At 39.5% G+C, this 22,627-nt stretch overlaps 1 protein-coding gene across 4 annotated transcripts in view; it reads right to left on the bottom strand.

The window, feature by feature from the left end:
• Positions 1-640: 640 nt before the first annotated feature.
• rgs17 (regulator of G protein signaling 17) overlaps positions 641-22,627 on the bottom strand; it is a 32,206-nt gene continuing 10,219 nt past the window's right edge. For 2 of the 4 annotated variants that reach the window (XM_057848327.1, XM_057848326.1), the window contains 4 exons: positions 16,280-16,410; positions 7,475-7,543; positions 7,158-7,410; positions 641-6,704 (listed from right to left, as the gene is read on the bottom strand). In XM_057848327.1, coding sequence (XP_057704310.1) covers positions 6,516-6,704; positions 7,158-7,410; positions 7,475-7,543; positions 16,280-16,410 — 642 coding nt within the window. In that variant the 3' untranslated portion in view covers positions 641-6,515. The remainder of the gene's footprint in view (positions 6,705-7,157; positions 7,411-7,474; positions 7,544-16,279; positions 16,411-22,627) is intronic. The other 2 variants (XR_009064636.1, XM_057848328.1) reach the window with 2 other exon arrangements.

A 22,627-nucleotide genomic window follows, 5' to 3' on the forward strand; every position in this document is an offset into this window, starting at 1 on the left:
ACTATGGGCAGCATGCGGGGTACACAGCCAATCGCAAGGCACAAGGAGACATACAACCATTCGCACACAGTCATACCTAGGGACAATTTACAGTTGATAGAGTGATCTGCCTGCCATGCATGTTTTTGGGATGTGGGGGGAAACCGGAGTACCCGGAGAAAACCCACGCAGGAACAGGGAGAAGACACAAACTCCACACAGGAAGGCCAGAGCCCAGGATTGAACCCTTGATCTCAGAACTGTGAGGGGAACGTGCTAACCGCTGTCTGTGTGAAACCTGTTATGTTTTATTGTTATATTTAGTTGGTTTTGGGTTTTTTCTCATGATTTTCCTTTTTGATTTGAAACCTTTTTACCTTAAACATTTTTAAAAGTTTAAGTAAAAACACGTCCTCACTTTCATTACTATTATTAAATTTTTTTTCATTTATGTATTTATGTATTTTTTTGCTGACATGCATACATTTTATTAGGGGGTTGGGGGATCATTTTTTTAAAGTCTAAATTTGGACTTTTTCACTGTACAGTCAAAAATTATGTAGATACAAAATACCGGAAAGTAGCTCACAAAAACACAACATAATTAAATAGAAAAATATTCCTAGTCTGATCCCAAGAAAGACACCATGACATATGTGAAAAAGATCTAATAAGTATTTATTGTATTTTGTTACACTCTCTAGCAGCACTATGCAAATGACAAGATATTCAAGGGCAGTTACAACAGATTGGCCTTTTGTCGTAACATAAAGTGTGTGGTTTTTCGTGTAAACAAAGACAAGACTGAAAACCGCAGATCAAAACGGACCACAGCTTTCACACAGCAGACAGGACTCATTGAGAGGCCTCAATACCTTTTCTTTAAAAAGCCCCACTTTTAAGAAAAATGGAATAATGCAAAAAAATATGAGTGAACTTTTTTTTTTTTGCAGGGGCCAAAGCTTACAATTTCAGTTGCAATATAATAGCTCTTATTTGTCTGTCATCAACCACCAATAAATATTATCTTCTATCTGCAGGATATTACATCTGAAGGTTTTATGGAGACAACACTGAGAAATGACAAACACTTGTTGGAAATGATAGGAACACTTTACCATTTTTTTTTTCATCTCACCTGATGACAATGACTCATTTTTGGCACCTCCTCCCGTTTTTTGTGGCGGCATATACCATTAAAAATTGAACAAACATGTATAAATGGACATCTACATACAAAAGTACCATTGTTTTGTTACATCCAATTGAACCGTCATGCAAAGACTTGCCGAAAGCAACACTTATCAAAAGTCTGTCACAATGTATGCTGTTGCCAGCGCTTTCTTGAGGTACGCATTTACACAGCAGGATGAGACCGCACGTCCACAACAACGTCAGGACGCGCCAGATGCTACACTTGAGGGCTTCTCGCATCTCATGGCACTTTCGACAAGTGCTCAGCAAGGCTAGGATGTCGGTCGAATTCCTTTCGATTAAAGTGAAAGACCACAAAAGCTTGCATCACTCTACAAAAATGTTAACTGACTGCCCTTTCACTAGATGAAATCCCCAACACTACGAGATGAAAGAATTACCTGTACATCAAGCTGAAACTAGCGTTGGACTGTTGTTGGATGTCGGCGTTCATTAGAAGTTATTGGGAGGCGAAAATATAACAACAATAAGAAGTCTGTGTCAAGGCAACGTATCTAAAGAAAGTCTTTGTTGTTTTTGTCATCATCGTTGCTCTCAGTTTTATTTTTGTCCGATTTTGTGAAAGTCGTCGCCTTCATTAGGCTGCCCTGTCAGACATTTCTCAAAAAGTAATTGTTTGTCCGACATTGTTGCCCTTGGTATGACATCGTAAAAGAAGTCAGTGTTAGGGAAAAGTCCGGTGTCTGTTCAACTTTGGGAAACTGTTACTTTTGATTGAATTTTGTATTGGACATTGCTGGTAAGAGGTCGGTGGCAACAGTGTCAGAAAGATGTTACTGTTTGTCCAACATTATCCACAAAAGAAGTTGGTGGATTGTTGCTGTCAGTCCAACTTTGTCAAAGAAGTCACAGGTAAGTCGTTTTTGTTGGTTGGATTTCATAAATATTTGTAATTGTCTTTCTCATATTCTTGTCAGTAAAATTATTTTGTGAAGTTGTTAAAACAAATAGCAACCAGTAAACCAACAAAAGTCGTACAAATGGACCAACCGCGAACCACCTCGACGAGGCCAATCGTTATTATGTGACACTCAAGAATCAAGTATGCATCAGTGAGTAAAATACGAACCTCTCATTTTTTTTTTTTTTTTAATTGTCTGCATACTGCAGTACTCGAATACATACTCATACAGTATCGTTTGTAGCAAATAACTGAATTATTTCATTTATTTAGCAAAAAGCATGCTGAATAGAAAAAAACCTTTCTATTTTTTTAAATTCCTGGTTTTCGTCTGCGTTCTTTACATCATCTCTTGACCAAGAGGTTTAGGCATCGAAATCAATAAAGAGACAAGTGATCGCCTAAAATCCATTTGTCGCACACCAGCCAAGCGCGAACTTCAAACTAAAACGGCAGTGATGTTGCCGCTCTGCCCGCAATTGGTGGTATTGCGTGTCACTGAGAAGACGTGAAACCACGAAAAATAAAAGAGACACATTTTGAAATCTCGGGGAAACAGAGCATCTTATTACAACGGCACGACATCTAGTTTTGCTCAAAACCAGAAATGGAGAGCTCTCTGATGTCGGTAAAACCTAAAATCAAAGCTAGTGATGTGAACAAACGAATTTGACACATATCAGATATTTTTTGATTTATAAAGGAAAAACGAGAAGCCCATTTCAAATGGATGCAACCCTCAGCAATGCTACTGCATCGACACACTGATGGTTGGCAAAGATGTGGCCACAAAAACAGTACATTTGAAGGTCAGAAATCAAGATTTCATGCTCTTAGTTAATATTAAAAAAGAAATAACATCTTTTCTGGGATCAACAAGAAATCTAAATTTCACAGGAGGATGATTTTACAAGCTTGTTAGCACGTTTCAGCCCTTCAAATCTTTCATCGATGTAAAAGTGACTGGACAGCAACTGCTGGGAATGGGTAATAAAAAGGTCTCATTTTACTTTTTTGATTATATAACTAAAACCCCTCCATTCGTAAATGCTACTGTTCTTCGTAACACGCCAGCACACTGCCACATAATCAGACAAGATACATTTGTTTTTTTTGTCATCACGAAGGCATACTATTTTATCTGTATATTAGTTGATTTATACAGCTATCCATATATATATCCATATCTTTGTATGTGTTTATATATATATATATATGTATGAAAAAACAAAAATAATCGCACATAAGCGTACATTTTTGCTGAGTGAGATTGAAGGACATCAGCAAAGGGCAATGTAAACCATGGTCCATCTTTCAACGGGTGCGGGTGGAGCCTGCGCCCTTTCCCTAAAACACATTTGCATAGGCAAAAATGGGATTAGCCCTTAGACAGTGGTTTCCTGAATTATTTATAGAGATGCAAAAGTTCTACTTCAAAATCAACACGGACAAATAAACAACAATAACAACAAAATAATGTTTAGGCTAAACTTTCGCGAACGCACCCACGTCCCTAGACGCCGTCGCTCATTATACATTTTTGTCTGTGCACATTTTGTAGTTACAGTGTTAGGCTTCAAGTAGATCTAAAAAAAAATACATAGAGAACTAGATGTGAAATAAAATTATTCAACATGAGAGGTAGTGAAAAGCCTACAAAGATGCTTGTTGTTTGCTTTCATCAAAGGAGAAATAGAAATGATGATCATCATCATAATAGTAAATGTGTCAGTAAGGCCAAAGCTTTGCAAAACTCCCTCCTTCCCAACAGGACACTTCAGCTCTTTAAAAAAAACAAAAAAAACAAAAAGAGCAAAATGGAAATGGCCGCACGACGCCACCGCATCGCTTATCCCGTTCATTGCTTGTAAAATCCACAGCTGGTCAACACAAAAACAAGCACTTAATCCGTGTTAAAGTCACAATAAATTAAACGGGGGGTGGGGATGCCGGGCGGAAGAGCGTCAGACACGCCCCGCTCCTGTTCTAACTCTCCCGAATCTCGAACCTTCCGGCTCGTTTCCCAAATGCTTTTAACACGGCACCACTATACGCATAAACTCAGTACTGTATATTTATAAATGTAAACTTGATTTAAATTGCACCATTTCTATTTTTTTTCATTGTTTATCTGCTTGGTGGTGAGACATTCTTGTGTTAAGTGGCGCTTATACTCGGCTAAAATCTTTTTCCCCCCTTAAAATGGGGGGGGGGGGTAAAAAGTTGAATTATTATTATAATGATTTAACAGGACGCATGCATGCACAGTGAAGCAATATCCATTACTGATGTGGCTGGCTGCATGTATTGCCAAAGGTTAAATATGTTCTAGCTCTACGAGGAACTCGTAGGCCATAAAGAGGCCTTTGTTTTCATTTAAATCTGGATGAAAAAGCTTTTGTTGTAATGTTCTTTTTTTTAATTCTCAAAAACAATACTTTATATTTACTCTATTAATTGATAACATTGATGACTAGTACGTTTGAATTTACAGTGAACCCTCCAAAGTGAACATTAAAAGAACATTAACTGCTCTGTAAGAAAAACTGCTTTCCCCTAGAAGGCTGAACAACAAAAAGGTATTTGCAGAGTGATACTGTCACATTGTGGCTTTATGGTCGTTTTGGGAATTATAGTTTGTCAAAAGTAAAACGCTTAAGAAAAAGCAAACTTAAAAACATATTGCCATGTACCAAACTGGACCACTTTTGGAGGTTCACCGCAATCTATCCCATTAGTTACCTGCTGGTCATTCCAGTTGAAATAGATTAGACATCTATCGCCGTCAATGACAGCGAATGAGTTAATCACGCCATGAAGCAGTGCAACCAGCGCTTTATATTCACTCAAGCTGTTTTCTGGGGAATGTACATGAGCAACAACTACCTGACGTCAGCTATATGACGTTGAGCTACAACCCCTCAGAACGCCGCTCAATACAAGACTGAGACGAGTGAGTCTCCCGTCCCAATACTAACACCAAAACTTGGCACGACAACGTCAGGTAGTTAGATAAAAACAGTGTTTCAATGTATCGAGTAGTGGCACAGTTTTTACTAACATTTTAGAAACCTGATAGATATGCCATCATCTATCTAGCCGCCAATAAAACTGGAGTTAATTCAATACCAGACAAAAATAAAATTATAGCACAATACCTCAGTCATGCACTTTTTACCGCATATCCGCAGTCCGGGCAGGAGGGAAAAAAACTGGTTACCAGGACATTTGGCAAGACCTCGCCCTTTCGATTTGTCCTTAAAATTCTTTAAAGCAACACATTATCATGCGTTCAAAATATTTATTTGTTGTTTTTATGTTTTTTTTAGAAAACTAGACCAAAGAGTGTAGGGCAGAGGCATGCTAACCTAGCAGCTTGCTCTACCACCCTTGGGGGCATGTTAGCATTGTCACTAACATAAAATATGCTGGCTAAACGAGCAGACTCCACTTTCGCGCCATTGACATCATGTGTGGCACCCACTTTACTGCAGACGTCATTATAAAGCCTTACAGAAAAAAGGCTGGGGGCTCATTTTTTTAACCGTGTCCAGTGCCTGAACGTAGAAGACGACTGCCGCTGTGTTTTTTGTTTGTTTTTACCTGTGCTTGTCAGGCAATGAGAGTGCTAATGGGAAGCAGGAAAAGAAGGGGATTGTCTGGATTAATTGTGGTTGCTTTCCGAGAGGGAAAAAAACCTCAAGCAGCGCCGCTTGTGCTGCCTGTATTGTTTTTGTTCAAAACACGTGTGAAGGCATTGTCGGGTTACATGTAGCTGCCCAACCACAAGTCTAGCCCTTACTTCTCCCACGTAAAGAAGAAAAGTGCTCAAATGGACGGATGGATGGAAGGAAACACATGTGTGCGCTGATTTCAATTTGGACGCCTTCCCTCAAATAAAACTGATTAGAGCTCTTGTAGTTTTCCCTTTCTGGAAAGAAGAAAAATTGCAAAATGCTTGCAGTTGATGGCATTGGATAGCCTTACTCTCATTCGCTGAGAACAACATGGGGGAAAAATGGGTTACAAATTAAAAATGAGGCGTAATTATTACAGTACAGGAATAGTTGGCATGTCCGTTCTCTCTTACGTACTCTTGCTTGCTCTCTCTCCCTCACTCTTTCTTTCTTCCTGGTCCTGAGGAGTCCAGTCTAAGGTAACCATCGAGACATCTGCACAACAATCAGCGGCCGGCCACAGCGGCCTTGTCTGATTTGACCTAAAAGCAACCAGCAAACTCACGTCACCGTCTAGAAATTGCTTGAAAAATATTAAGAACAACAATAACCAGCTATTTCGGATGTCGTTCAGTCTTTTTGCAATCAATAAAGAGTTTGTTTTCCAAACCGGACTTCTGGCACCATAGTTTACGTAGTAGTCTCGACGAAGGGCGTCGAAGGTAAGGTGGGGGTGCGGGTCTTTAAGTGTCGAGGCAGGTGCGTCTCCTGTTGGCGAGGAGGTCTCTGTAAACGCTGGAGTTGAGGAAGCGGGGGAAGGAGTCTCGGTGCATCAGCGTGTAGATTTGGAGCTGCGCCTCCTCGTACATCAGGCTGCTGGGCTCGGCCAGGCTCTGGTTGATGCCCTCACGTACCCGGGAGTCCAAACTCACCTGAATGATGTGGAAAAACAGAAGGCATTTGCACTTTTTTCCCCCCTTAAGTATACAGTTTATGATCAAAGTGCATGGCTCAAAATATGTCATTGAAGGGACTGACAAAACCTTTATTGTGTGCATCCCTGTGGAAAGAATCTTTTTTTTTTAAATAAATTGAAAAATCACAGAATTTCATTTTTCTGATGTATTATGGAGAAAAATGTAAACAAAAGCCATTTGTTCCAGTTATTGGCTGACAGTACTATTTTAACCAACCAAATGCGAGCATTCCAGATTGAATAGATTGGATGTCTATTGCTGTCAATGTCACTGAGCGAGTTGTTAATAAAAGCGCAATCCCAGCTACTTCCAGTACTACTTAGTTCATCAGCTTCCACATTCATACTTTTTATCAATTATGTAAAATCATTGGTTAAAAAATGGTTGGACATTGCAAAAAGTTCAAACCTCTTTCGGGGACAGTATGGACACATAGTCTTCATATATTAGTCGGGCTTTCTCGTCCACCACGGACGGATCAGTCTCCTTCCTCAACTCGTCGCAGGCCAACCAGAACAGGAGGTTGTCCTCGCTGTACTCCGACCTCAGAAACTCCTGAAATATCTCACGGCCGTCCAGTGAACGCAGCATCATCTCAAAGCTCCGAGACCACGACAGCACCTCGTCAAGGCTGGGGTGTCTGCGGCGGCAGTGGGACAAGCTAAAGACCAAGACAACACTGTCGTGACTACACAAAGCCAAGGCCGACGAGTCTTTGGACTTACTGTTCTTCTGCAGCTTCAATACTGTCCATCTTTGTGCAGGTCTGACTTCTCTCCATCCTGTCTTCACTCCTGCATGGAAAGCAGGAGACAGGCTTTTAACATTGTGTCCAGATATGATCAAGATGACACATTTGTCCACTAGACATGATCCGATTACCGGTTTCAAGGTACAGTGGGGCAAATAAGTATTTAGTCAACCACTAATTGTGCAAGTTCTCCCACTTGAAAATATTAGAGAGGCCTGTAATTGTCAACATAGGTAAACCTTAACCATAAGAGACAGACTGTGGAAGAAAAAAAAACAACTGAAAATCACATTGTTTGAGTTTTAAAGGATTTATTTCCAAATTAGAGTGGAAAATAAGTATTTGGTCAATACCAAAAGTTCATTACAATACCTTGTTATGTACCCTTTGTTGGCAATAACGGAGGCTAAACATTTTCTGTAACTCTTCACAAGCTTTTCACACACTGTTGCTGGTATTTTGGCCCATTCCTCCATGCAGATCTCCTCTAGAGCATTGATGTTTTGGGGCTGACGTTGGGCAACTCGGACTTTCAACTCCCTCCACAGATTTTCTATGGATCTGGGGACTGGCTAGGCCACTCCAGGACCTTGAAATGCTTCTTACGAAGCCACTCCTTTGTTGCCCTGGCTGTGTGTTTGGGATCATTGTCATGCTGAAAGACCCAGTCACGTCTCGTCTTCAATGCCCTTGCTGATGGAAGGAGATTTTCACTCAAAATCTCTCGATACATGGCCCCATTCATTCTTTCCTTTACACAGATCAGTCGTCCTGGTCCCTTTGCTGAAAAACAGCCACAAAGCATGATGTTTCCACCCCCATGCTTCACAGTGGGTGTGGTGTTCGGATGCAATTCAGTGTTCTTTCTCCTCCAAACACGAGAACCTGTGTTTCTACCAAAAAGTTCTATTTTGGTTTCATCTGATCATAATACATTCTCCCAGTCCTCTTCTGGATCATCCAAATGCTCTCTAGCGAACCGCAGACGGGCCTAGACGTGTACTGGCTTCAGCATGGGGACACGTCTGGCAGTGCAGGATTTGAGTCCCTGGCGGCGCATTGTGTTACTGATAGTAGCCTTTGTTACTCTGTTCCCAGCTCTCTGTAGGTCATTTACTAGGTACCCCCGTGTGGTTCTGGGATTTTTGCTCACCGTTCTTGTTATCATTTTGACACCACGGGGTGAGATCTTGCATGGAGCCTCAGATCGAGGGAGATTATCAGTGGTCTTGTATGTCTTCCATTTTCTAATAATTGCTCCCACAGTTGATTTCTTTACACCAAGCGTTTTACCTATTGCAGATTCAGTCTTCCCAGCCTGGTGGAGGTCTACAATTTTGTCTCTGGTGTCCTTTGACAGCTCTTTGGTTTTGGCCATAGTGGAGTTTGGAGTGTGACTGAGGTTCTGGACAGGTGTCTTTTATACCGATAATGAGTTAAAACAGGTGCCATTAATACAGGTAACGAGTGGAGCCTCGTTAGACCTCGTTAGAAGAAGTTAGACCTCTTTGACAGCCAGAAATCTTGCTTGTTTGTAGGTGACCAAATACTTATTTTCCACTCCAATTTGGAAATAAATTCTTTAAAAATAAAACGATGTGATTTTCGTTTTTTTTCCACATTCTGTCTCTCATGGTTGAGGTTTACCCATGTTGACAATTACAGGCCTCTCTAATCTTTTCAAGTAGGAGAACTTGCACGATTGGTGGTTGACTAAATACTTATTTGCCCCACTGTATGCCGTGGAATGAAAAAGTCATGGTTTTAAAACCGCAGAATTTTCCCGTCATACTATCCCTATGGTATTAGCTATTTTTTATGTCCCAAAAATACAGGGAGAAATCCCTCGCTTGCAGCTGCAAGGCTCAATGCTCCCCCACCGTTTGTTGCTTAGTGTCAGTAAGTCAGCTCAGCTGTGCTACACGATGGCTGGAGGATTTGAAACTCCTGAACTTTTTCCCACCGTCGAAGAAAACAAAATTGTTGGTATGGGAATACTTAAGCTACAGAAAAGTTACAGACGGCTGTGGCTTAGAGGAGGAGGGCCAACCGACATGTTAAACATGTTTGCAGAGGGTGGCTGCTGAGTAGGCAATACCTCCAATATGATTTCGCATTTATACAAAATCAAAGGTTAGTAAACACGATCATGAACGTTTCTGACCAGCTATGAGAGTTAACTCCAGCGTTATAATCTTACAAAGTATAAGCTTTTTTATTATTAAGATTTTCTTTTCTGTAAAACGTATATATGTATAATTATTTGTTCAGAAAATTGTTTACAAAAATACAATATGTTGGAAAAAGTAATCTTGTGAGAACAAAGTTGCAATTTTATGACAAACTTTGATGTTTTATAATTGATGACACTGAAATTTCTATTCTTCAACGAAAAAAAGGGTTGTCATAATAATTGGAAAGTACAAATCAATTTCACCCTCTAAAAAGAATTTTGAGGAAATGTTTTTACAAGATTAAGTGTTAGTCAAAAGCTTTCTTGAATCAGAACTTCATTTTTTGAGGAAAAAAGTTTCATTATGATATGGCTATTGTCATTCAAATAATGGTTACGATTGTGTGCAGTCAATATCTGGGTTAAGCTTCCTCCTCAGAGCTGTGTATTTGTTGAACTCCTGCTGACCTCTACACACTCCATATCTCACTACAATACACTAGTTTACAAACAACTCACTACACAAAAACGAATATACACACTGTTTTTGTGTTCTTATATCGCACACTTATGCACTTTAGTTTAATTTGTCATCTCAATATCCCTTTATATTTCTGTTCTTGCTTTATGTGAATAGAATTAATACCTAAACCCCTGGTAACAAAAGTGAGTACACCCCTTTGAAAAAACATACATCCCTAAATGTCAAAATTGAGTACTGCTTGTCATTTTCCCTCCAAAATGTCATGTGACACGTTGCAGGAGTGCTGTCAGCATTGCTGCAGAGATTGAAGAGGTGGGGGTTCAGCCTGTTAGTGCTCAGACCATACGCCGCACTCTACATCAAATTGGTGTGCATGGCTGTCACCCCAGGAGGAAGCCTCTTCTGAAGAGTGTACACAAGAAAGCCCGCAAACAGTTTTCTGAAGACATGTCAGAAAAGCACATGGATTACTGGAACCATGTCCTATGGTCTGATAAGACGGGCGGGCGTGTGGAAGAAATATGTTCCGGTACACTGTTGAGCTCTGTCAACCCACACTGTGTTTCAGCAGGGCCGTGCAGAGACCGGTGGAGGGGCGGGTGCTCGTAGATCAAAAGGGGCACATGAACAAGTACTTAATACACCTTAAAACAACATAACTTCAATTTTAACCAGCTTTAGATAATAATTGGCTGCAACTGTGACATACTTTAATTGGGAGGGGGCAACAGTGAATAGAAATCAACACTGTCATCAACAGTTTCTGGCTGTGACTCAGTCAGTCTGCCACTTGTCTCCTTCAACCTCTGCATCAAAACTTCCTTCCTCAACTTGTTCATCTGAGAATAAACCACATCAGATGGTCACTGAGCCACCAACAGCACAGTTTTCTCAAAAATAGTATTTCATTATTATCCATACTTAAAATCTCTAGCACCTAATAATTAATAAAGCAATAGCATAAAATCTTATAGAAAAATAACATTGTAATTGTGTTTATAATTGTATTTTATACCCGACTATGCTTGCAAACTTATTCTTACCAAGTGTGCTATTCACCCAGCTGATGAGGTATCCACTGCCTTTAGCAGCTTCATCCAACTCTTTTTTTTTTTATCCCTCAAGCTCCTTTCCTTACAAGGCATATCTACGGTATATAATGAAATCTAAATCTTAAAAAAAAAAAAAAAAAATTCGGACTCCCCGGTGGCTTTTATTTTCAAAGCTTTCTTAATTTCTTTCTCTCTCAATAACTAGGGGGGTGGATTTGTGTCTTTATTATCAAACAAAAAAAAAGTTGTTTCAATCAAAATATATATTTTTAATCCCAAAAAAGTCACTTAAAAAAAAAAACAACAATTTTTTTGATTGCAAAAATAAATTCAATCATAGAAAAAGTTGGCACATGTGTTTATTTATTTATGGAATTTTATTGTCATCATCATCGGATGTGTCAAACTACTTCGCAGTTTCCACTTATTGCGGCGGGTTCTGGTCCCCATTAACCGCGAAAAACGAGGGATCACTGTATTTCTGAAAAGCTTTAAGAAGCAAGAATCATTCCTACCACTCGTCGGGCCGGTGTTGTGCTGACACCGGCCGTAAGCTCAACTCCCAGCCGAAAATAACGCGTCTCAGGCGGACGAAGGGAGCGATGCTAGGCGCCCCCTCCATCCGAGAGCATGCCACTTAATTTGACTCAACAGTGCGTTTCTTCATTTATATTACTGCTAAATACACAAGCTTGACGCCAATTTAATGGGAGCTATTTTTTCATGGGAGATTTGGCTAGCTCTGGCAGTGTTCAGCTGCAACGAATGCCAGTAACTTTATTATATCGCAAAATATGAAAACGATTGAAACCATTACTCACCAAATTCAATCTGCTGGCAAATACAGGCAAGTGTGTATACTGCGCTTTGGTCTGCCCCATTGTGGATAAGGCCTGCTTTTTGTTTTCACAGCTTTGCAATGCAACCAAAGGCTCTCCAAGCACTCCATGTACACGTAAAGAGTGCACGCGATTGGAATAACGGAACGCAGTTTGGGCCGATGATTGGTTCTCGTCAGTGAAGCATCTAGAAGGATTTGCTGACTGTCCAAGTGTCACTTTTTTAAAGGACCGATTTCTGAATTGCTCAACTTTGCAATGCAACCAAAGGCTCTCCAAGCACTCCATGTACACGTAAAGAGTGCACGCGATTGGAATAATGGAACGCAGTTTGGGCCGATGATTGGTTCTCGTCAGCGAAGCATCTAGAAGGATTTGCTGACTGTCCAAGTGTCACTTTTTTAAAGGACCGATTTCTGAATTGCTCAATTTACGTACTAAGTTAATCACATGATGATAATACAGTAATAATAATTAACTAAATAAAATCTCCCGACCCCCCCCAACCCCCCCCAAAAAAAGAATTTCTCCTCGGATCTACGCAATTCTCGTAGGTCACCCTTTTTGACTTATAAACGGCGAATTTCGCCGAAAGGTGAGAGATTTTCATGCCTGACACCAATTTGATGTAGAGTGCGGCGTATGGTCTGAGCACTAACAGGCTGACACCCCACGTCTTCAATCTCTGCAGCAATGATGACAGCGCTCCTGTAACGGGTCACGTGACATTTTGGAGGGAAAACGACAAGCAGTACTCAATTTGGAAATTTAGGGATGTACGTTTTTTTCTAAGGGGTGTACTCACTTTTGTTGCCAGGGGTTTACATATTAATGGCTGTATTTTGGGTTGTTTTAAGGGGAAAATACATTAACTATTATATAAGCTGCACACTGCTTTTCATCGTGTCAAAGAGTCATTTTGTCAGTGTTGTCCTATGAAAACATATACTTAAGTATCTGCAGAAATGCGAGGGGTGTACTCACTTTTGTAATACACTGTACATACCCATCTGTAATATACATGTTCACAGTACTACCTTTTTTAAAATGGAATGTTATGTAATTTGAATTTATTTATTCATAGTTGTATCTGTACTTGTTGCTTTTTTGCATTTATGGTTAAATGCAAACTGCATTTTGTTGCGCTGTTCTTGTACATGTGCAATAACAAAGTTGAATCTGAATCTAAAGTCAATATAAAAGTACACTTCATGTTCATTCTTTTTACTCTGTTAAGTGTGATTTTTTTTTTTTTGTCATTCTTCCAGTGTGGCTCTAATACTTATATTATTTTTTTCCAACATCGAAGCTATATTTTGCTCAAAGGTCAGTAAACGTGTTCTTGCACATAGATTTCAGCAGATGTGCAGACAAGTCAGTCTGTGAGCTTGTGATCAAGGCAAAAACAACGCTCGCCTTATTTGTTGCTTGCCATTAACGCTAGCACACAATGTCAGCATTCACATTTAAATTACATGGTAATTTAACAAAAATAAGTAAAAAGATAAAGAACTATCTTAATGGCTTGTGGAGTTACTTGTGATGATGATTATTATTATTGTGATCATGATTTAAAATTTTGTGTCCACATGACAATTTTTTGCAAAGGGGCTGGCAATTCAAATTTTGGCAGAAAAGTTCAACGATAGGCTTTGTTGTCTTTTTTTGTCATATTCAAAGAAAGTAAATACAAATGCAGTGGAAAATAATGTGAATAGAAGTGGTCACGGCGGCAGCATATCATTCTTGGTTTGTATTTCTTAGCTATTAATCATGTTGCGAGACATGCGTGATCCTCAAGTGAGCAAGACAATCTACAGCAAACATTGCCACGCATCCAGTGAACAAAGGCTTCCTGTCAACATGCTAAACACACATGCAAGCCTCCCTCCATCCACCGCAGCTCTGTCACACTTGCCTTGGTCCATAATGCAACAGACACTGCTCCGTCTATTTTTGTCCCACCATGGAGGATCTCTGCTTCCTTTCGCTGGCTCTTGTCAAAGTCCCCATTGTGCTGCCTCTAATAGGGTAAGCGGGCCACAGCCCCCAGGCGCCCTCACAATACAGCTAAATATACAGGCTGTTCTTCACAGCTGTTTTGCATGTGATGAGAAGATCGAAATAGAAGGGTATTGTATGATAGCGGGTGAGGACCGGGTTAGAGGAGATGAGCGAAGGGGGAAGGGAGATGGGGAAGTTAGATAGACCAAGAGGAAAAAAAATACGTAACTACTTGCACAGCAAAAAAAAAATCAACCGCTTGCTTGCTTGCTTGCTAGTAGGAAGACTCCTTCGAGGGCTGACAAGCTGCTACCTCTTCAGATAGAGTGCTGTGACATAAGCTGCGCATTCACCATTCACTAGCCTAAAACGACTATTCATTCACTGATCCCATTGATCAAGCGTGCGGCCCAAATGAGACAGCTGGAGGAGCTGGAAGCCACTTATTGGAGGCACTTGCTGTCTTGCTAATGGGCAACTCAATGAGATGCAACTAGGGGTGGAGTTCAATTGATTTACACCCCGCGTGGACCAGTGCGTATACACAGCAAAAATGGAATCCCCCCATAGTTTTACAATGCATCGATAGATACCGTAATTTCCGAACTATAAACCGCTACTTTTTTCCCCTCATTTTGAATCCTGCTGCTTATAGTCTATTTATATGGGTTAGCAAGTAATAAGACTGCCATAAGACCATCATAATTATGACATTACACTGTCATGGGCATTAATGAATGCTTATGACAGATGTTATTAAGTATCAATCTAGCAAATTTTGTCACTAACTCCTTTTGTATCCAGATCAGATCGTTTACATCCATTCAAAAGTGAGATTATTTGACGGATGACAATTATGGAACAGTGTTCCTTTTGCTAAACTTGAAAAACTTGTGTCCTCGGTAGCCAAACGTTTCCAGATGGTTGTAAGAAGAAGGGAGGTCTCAAAGTGGGGGAAATGGCCTTGTCCCAAATTATGGGAGAATTGTTGACACTGTAAAAATAAAAGTTAATAAAACTTATTTTTACCTTAAAATTATACATTTTCTCAGTTTGACCTGTCAACTACGTATGTTCTATTCTGAATAAAATATTGAAATTTGGCAAACATCTATCGTAGTGCTGTCAAAATTATCGCGTTAACGGGCGTTAATTAATTTGTTAAATTAATCACGTTAAAATATTTGACGCAATTAACGCAGATGCCCCGCTCAGACAGACTTAAATGACGGTACAGTGAAACGCTCACTTGTTAATTGTGTTTTATGGAGTTTTGCCGCCCTCTGCTGGCGCTTGGGTGCAACTGATTTTATAGGCTTCAGCACCCATGAGCATTGTGTAAGTAATTATTGACAACAAAAATGGCGGGCTACTAGTTTATTTTTTGATTGAAAATTTTACAAATTTCATTAAAACGAAAACATTAAGAGGAGTTTTAATATAAAATTTCTATAAATTGTACTAACATTTTTCTTTTAAGAACTACAAGTCTATCCATGGATCGCTTTAACAGAATGTTAATAATGTTAATGACATCTTGTTGATTTATTGTTATAATAAACAAATACAATCCTTATGTACCGTATGTTGAATGTATATATCCATCTTGTGTCTTATCTTTCCATTCCAACAATAATTTACAGAAAAATATGGCATATTAAATAGATGGTTTGAATTGCGATTAATTAATTTTTAAGCTTTAATTAACTCGATTAAAAATTTTAATCGTTTGACAGCCCTAATCTATCGCTGTCAATAGCATAGAAACATGATCATTCAACATCAGCCAACTCAGTTAAAATGGGTTTGATGTCTATCGCCGTCAATGGCAGTGAATGAATTATATTTGTCTTTGTCATTATTGCTACTGTTCACATACCCCAAAAAATGGATCCACATTCTATTCAGTCAAAGCAGCGTCACTACCAAAGCATTCAACATACAGTATATAAATACTCCACCCTCATCCCAGCATGAGCAATGCTTTTTTTTAAATTCAATTATTCTCCACTTAAGCCTTCGGCTATCTAGCCAATAATGTCCACTATAACAGCTGCCAGTTTCATTAAAGGAAACTCCATCCACAAGTTTAAAATAGTTGCTCACCCATAACGAGAGCCTTTTCACTTTGCAGGAGACGCACCAAAGTGCAAACCTGAGATACACTCACTTTTAAATGTACTTTGTTGGGGAACATTCCTGCATCTTTGGCCAGCAGAGGACCTACCAGAGACACTTGCAGCAGCCGCACCAGCAGAGGCAGCAGGTGTTGGGTCGGGGCTGTCCAGGGACCTGTGGTGGTGCCTCGATTTGCGCCGCCTGCCTTTTTCTCATCTCCACTCCACTCACGCTCCGGGGCTTTGGAGCACACAGAACACAGAAAACACCTTTTACTAAGGAAAGGTTCAACAATTTGAATAGTTCACGGAGTAAAAAGTTGAAAACTCCCCTAAAGCCGTTGTTACTTTTAATCTGTGGCTGGCACAAGGCATCATTAGTGGGGATGTCCCCGATTCGATCATGTGATAGGCAATCGAGCAGATCGTGCCCTTTTACATAAGATTGGAATCCAGTGAAACGGATTGGGTTTAAATGATTTTTTAATTTTTTTCAAGAGCTAAAAAGTACCAAATAATCCAGAAATACAACGGCAATGCCAAAAGAAATAAAAATACATATGCTTTATAGTCCTCGACACCCCCAGAAAAAGCGTAAGAGTAATTAATGTAAACGGTACACTACTGTATTTTTTTTTTCTCGGTATTGGACCGGGACTCGGTATCGGCGGATTCTCAAAATCAGGTGACTCAGACTCGGACGCAAAAATATGCGATTGGGACATCCCTAATCATTAGTACTTGCTGCCTCTGAAAGTTCTTCTATTACTGTATTTTGACTGTGGCTCCCAGTTACCCATGATAAACCCAGTTTAAGGTGAGGATGAATCAGTTTGTTTTTATTTACTGTATGACTATGACTTATTTTTGTGATGTATCACAGAATTTTCAACATCTTTTTATATGGTAGCTGACACTAGGGGAACACAAAAACTTTGGCTAATATATCCGTCAGGCATGCAAATGGGTCAGGGGTTAAAAAGGTGAGAAGGGTGTGGAGGACATATGTTCCGGCGTTCTGCCAAAATGTCTACATCAGCGAAATGTCCTATATGAGGCGAATTTGACACCCAAAGTACTACCGTGCACATTCAACTTGTTTTGTTTAGATGCATACAGGCAGAACGTACTAAAAAATGCCTTAATAAAAAACTTAAATGTAGTTATATCAAATAAGGACGGTTTAAATACGCTACGTGACGAATGTGGTCAAAAGCTTTAAAGCGACCACAAGAAAAAAAAAAAAAAAAACACAATGGTTAAAAGTATGGGAAGGTAATACATGCAAAAAGTATTTTTGAGGGAATGAAAAGGTAATAAAAAACTCAATAAAACAAAAATAGTGAGTACTCGCCGCCTTTAATGATGTGCGCATGCGTGCGAATGTTTGCGCAAGAGCACTGAGCAATGTGTAGGACGTTTCGCCGCGTAGCAACGAATTGCCGAACACCGGTACACTGTACAACCCAACAAAATACTGTATTGAGCTCTGTCGAACCACACTGTTTCAGTAATCTGCAGGAGGCACCACAGACACATATACCTTGTGCTAGCCATGTTTTATTTCGAAACAAAGTTTACTTTGAAGCTAAACGAGTTAGGTGTTCAACACTGCACGAATGTCGCACTGAAAAAAAGGCACCACACGTCCCTGAAATACCAATTACAGTGATATTAGAAAGAAGCTTGTGTTTCTTCTTTTAAATTACCGTTAAATACACAAGCTTGACGCTAACTTAACGGGAGCTATTTTTTCACCGGAGATTTGGCTAGCTGTGGCAGTGTTCGACACAAGCTGCAACAAACGGCAGTAACTTTGTTATACCGCATAATATGAAAAAGATTGAAACCATTACCCACCAAATTCAATATGCTGGCAAATGCATTCATCTAAAAAAATATTGGGAGTGAGACCTCTCCTCGTCCAGCGAACGTGAATTTGTGCTTAGGGCAAGATCATCTGTCGCAATTAGCGATCTTTGACGCTATCCTTTTTTTCCACTTCAAACTCACTCAGTGGCTGTGAGACTTAAAACCTCGACGAAGTTGCTCTCCTAGCTAAGCCTAGGCTAACATTCGTCTTTGTAAGTTTTTAATTAGTTTTTATATTGAATTTGAAAGGAAAATGTGTTTTGTTTTTGGCGAACTTTTTCATGGCGCTAATCTGTTGAAGCTACTCACACATGAAAAAAATACTATTGGGCTCGAGCGTATGACGTGGCACTCGCGAGATTTCCGCCCCTATCGCCATGTTGGAAGCAGGAAGTTCGGTGTCAGAACTCCGGGAAGCATAAACAGTGAGGCATTTCGACTCAGGTCGCTCTTTAAAAATGACTGGAAATTATTGTTCGGTAAAGAATTGCAACAACCGATCGAATAGAAAGGAGAATGTACAGCTCGACGGAATCCCACTGAGTTTCTTCCGGATCCCTACATGGAGAAATATCTTAACTTACCAAACGTCAAAGAATGGCATGGGTGGCCTCAATCAGAAGGAAGAGCATAGCGTTTGATTCTTCAGTTACACACAGAGTTTGCTCTATGCACTTCCACTCCGGTAAGTTAATTTCGTTTGTCTATGCAAATTTCGGTAACTTTATGCCCTAAGTCGGCCCCTTGTTAGCTATAGCTACAGCTAAACAACTAGCATGCATACATGTGCATTGTCTTCATAAGACATAATTCCTGTCGTTTCTAAATGAAAAAGCTGTAACACGTTGCCGTGAGATAGTGGCAAAGAATTTGTACACAGGTTACATTGTCTGCAACAAATCTGTTTTCTAAAACACAGCATTGATTTGTCACTTAACTATCACAGCTCAGCACAGCACAAGTTCAGATGTTCATGACAATAAAAATGTAAACACACATTGCCTACCTTTGCAAGAACGATGGTGTTGTACAATGTTTTAAATGTATTAATTTTGTATATTTCAGTTACCACGATTTGAGAACTCAATAAATTGAAGAAAAGTACGTCTTGTGTTTTGTTTTTGGGTTCGCTGGAATAGCGTCACTGACACACACCGCAACAAACGGGGGAAGGAGTGAGCGCTGCCGCGCCACTTTTGGCTGTACTTTTGACACCCGAAAAATAATAGCAAATCCCGTACTACAGTGTGACAGATCATTTTAGTGGTTTTGAAACCACGACGTTTTCATACCATGGTAAACCGTGACACTGGTAACTGGCACATGCCTACTCCCGACCCCCCCCCCTTTTAAAAAGTTTCTCATCGGATCTACACAATTCACGTAGGTCACCCTTATTGACTTCAAAACGGCGAATTTCGCCGAAAGGTGAGAGATTTTCATGCCTGATCTGTGTTTTAAGTGTGTGGCCACTGGCCTGCCCACCTATTATAATCTCTTGTTAGTTGCCCGTGTTCGAAAATGTGTGTGATGTATCGTGATACTTTGTATCCCAAAAGGTTATCGATATGCACCAGCCAAGAATCGAGGTAACGTTTTGAAAAGGTGTCAATGTCTAAAAAAAATAAATAAAAAGGAACCAACAAGTTGCTACCAAAATCTTTCACCATAACAGTGTCTCAGTTAACTCTAACGCTGCATTTACGGTGCACGACGCCCAATCCATTTAGACTAGGAACGTTCGTTCATTCGAAACCAGAGCATTCACAGTCATTCTGTCTGATTTTCAGGGCCAATTCCAATTCACAGCAGAAGCTTGTTTTTCTGTTTATTAGTTGTTGGTCAGAAAATCATTCTAGGATATTCTACAAATGTATCGATAATTGTTGTATCGCCATGTCATCAGATCATCGTTATCGTGAGCTTTGTATCGCAAATCGTATCGTATCGTGAGGTACCAAGAGGTTCCCACTCCGACTGAGCAGCACATTCAGGTGGATTTACCTCAGAGACCAAAATAGAGCAAGATAACAGGCTATAAAACAGAAGGATCAAGTGGTGTTTAGAATGGAAAAAGGCAATGATCGACAGGTGTTGTTTAGGCTTCAAAACCTTCATTTGAGCCCAGCAGCTTTAATGAGGAAGTGGCATATATTTATGGATTTTTGGGGGCATACGAGCTTCATGTTTTCTCGTTTCCGTTCACTTTAAATAATTCACATAATGAGTCAGCGTGTCATGATGACCTTGCTAATTGAGATGTGTTCCCTAGTCTCTACAGACTAGCGCATGTGTTTCATTACAACACTCTTGAGTTCCTGTGTGTATCCACGTATGTATCTCCAACACACCCTTAGGTAGTGACTCGGTTTGTGAGAAAACTATTATATCTTTTGGACTATAAGCTACTTTTTTTTCTCTAATGCGCTTCATATTTCTCAAATGAGCTTAATATTTTCTCGTTTAATATATTTTTTAAAATGTTTTCATTTTTTTTTGGGCGGCACGGTCCGGCGCATCATGATGACATTGCCACTTAGTCAAAGTTCAAAGTCTCTAACCACTACGGCAAATATTCCATCATGAGAACACTGTTGACTTCCTATGGATATCAGCGTCTGTTCGGTGTATATTCTGTCCTCCAATGCACCCTTAGCTACTGATAGCTTCATAGGCTTTATTTATGAGAAAACTAGTTAATTCCAGGCACATGCCGACTTGTTGTCATGACCATTTAAGTCTAAGCATGAATGATTAGACATTTTAAAAGAATGCATATCCAAATTTTGACATGTATTACTCTCGCTGCTAAACTAGTGACGAAAAAGTTTGCTTTGTCAGACTTCCATCAAAAATCTCTAGGGATTTTATAGGTGACTAGGATTCCGTCTGATTCTATATGCTACTTCAAAAGAACAATTTTAAAAGGATGAATATCTATGGTATGCTACATCAAGGGGACGCTATGCTAGCGCCGATTAGGTGTTTTTAACCAGCACTCAGAGGACTTCATTTTCCCGGAAGGCTCAGTCTGGTGCCTAACCTCATTACAGAAGAACAGTTTAAGTGTTATGACTTAGTTTTGATTTAAATTATGCAGACTGCCACAGTGCGCTACAACAAAACTGCTATGCAAGGGCTATTACTCATAGTTGTTAGCCCTGTGTATGTGTGCCACCAATAAATCTTAATAAAGAAAGGGGAAAAGGTATGGTGATCTTGGTGGGAGTCATCGAGCATGCATTTTTTTTTTTTATTAATAACAATTACATTTTTTTGGTGTATTTTTTATTCAGATGTGGTTCAAGACACCATGACAAATGCACTACAATCATAAAAACATTGATTTAGAATGTTTATATTTTATCCAAAGAACTTACCCGCAAACAGTGTGCATATTTAGGAGCTTGTTATAGATAGCTATTATATAGTTATAGAGACGAAATAATACATAGGTAAAGTTTAACATCTATCTATTTTGTGACCAACATTGCGATAGAACCTGAGAAATTTAGCATAAGGTTTTGGGTGGCTTGCGATTTACAATTAAATTACATCTCTAATGTCTTAGATTATCTGTGCAAGAGTTCCAGTCATCCAACTGGGGACAGACTCTTTGAGAATGTACTAATGAAACTTATGGAAGCATTTTGGACATTTATGGAAGAACTGTAACAACGGGCAATTTCCTTACGTCACTGTCACTTGCTTGCTTGTGTCACTCTAATGGCATCAAGACTTCAGTGGCATTGAGTGAGTGATGGACCTTCCTTTCCTTAGAACTGGATCACACAACTGATGTTTCCCTCAAATGATTCATTAACTTTTTGCCAGTAATTGCTCATTTTCCAAACAAAAGCCAATGTTCATAAGCTAAAATGGGCTATTAGCTAAAAGCTTTTTCTCCGAATGACTCTCCTTCTAGACTTACTACGTAGAAATGTCAAATGGCTCAACTCGAACTTTTCTAGTGTTATGACAATAACACTTGTGGCTTATAGTCACCTGCAGCATGTGTATATATACAATGTATATATATATCTATCCGCGACCCTCGTGAGGAATAAGCGGCATGGAAAGTGAATGAATGAATGAATGAATATATATCTATATATATCTATATATGTCTACAGTATATACAGCATATTAGGGCTGTCAAACGATTAAAATTTTTAATAGAGTTAATCACAGCTTAAAAATTAATTAATAGTAATGAATCGCAATTCAAACCATCTCTAAAATATGCCATATTTTTCTGTAAATTATTGTTGGAATGGAAAGGTAAGACAAGACGGATATATACATTTAACATATTGTACATACTGTAAATTCTGGTTTTGTTTATTAGAACAATAAATCCACAAGATGGCATTAACATTCTTTCTGTTAAAAGGATCCATGGATAGAAAGACTTGTAGTTCTTAAAAGATAAATGTGAGCACAAGTTGTAATAATTTTATATAAAAACCCCTCTGAATGTTTTCGTTTTAATAAAATTTGTAAAATTTTCAATCAAAAAAATAAACTAATAGCTCGCCATTGTTGACGTCGCCGGGCAGAACGTCACGTGGGCTCCCTGCCGTTCT

The sequence above is a fragment of the Corythoichthys intestinalis genome, chromosome 10 (genome assembly GCF_030265065.1).
Source record: "Corythoichthys intestinalis isolate RoL2023-P3 chromosome 10, ASM3026506v1, whole genome shotgun sequence".
Taxonomy (NCBI): domain Eukaryota; kingdom Metazoa; phylum Chordata; class Actinopteri; order Syngnathiformes; family Syngnathidae; genus Corythoichthys; species Corythoichthys intestinalis.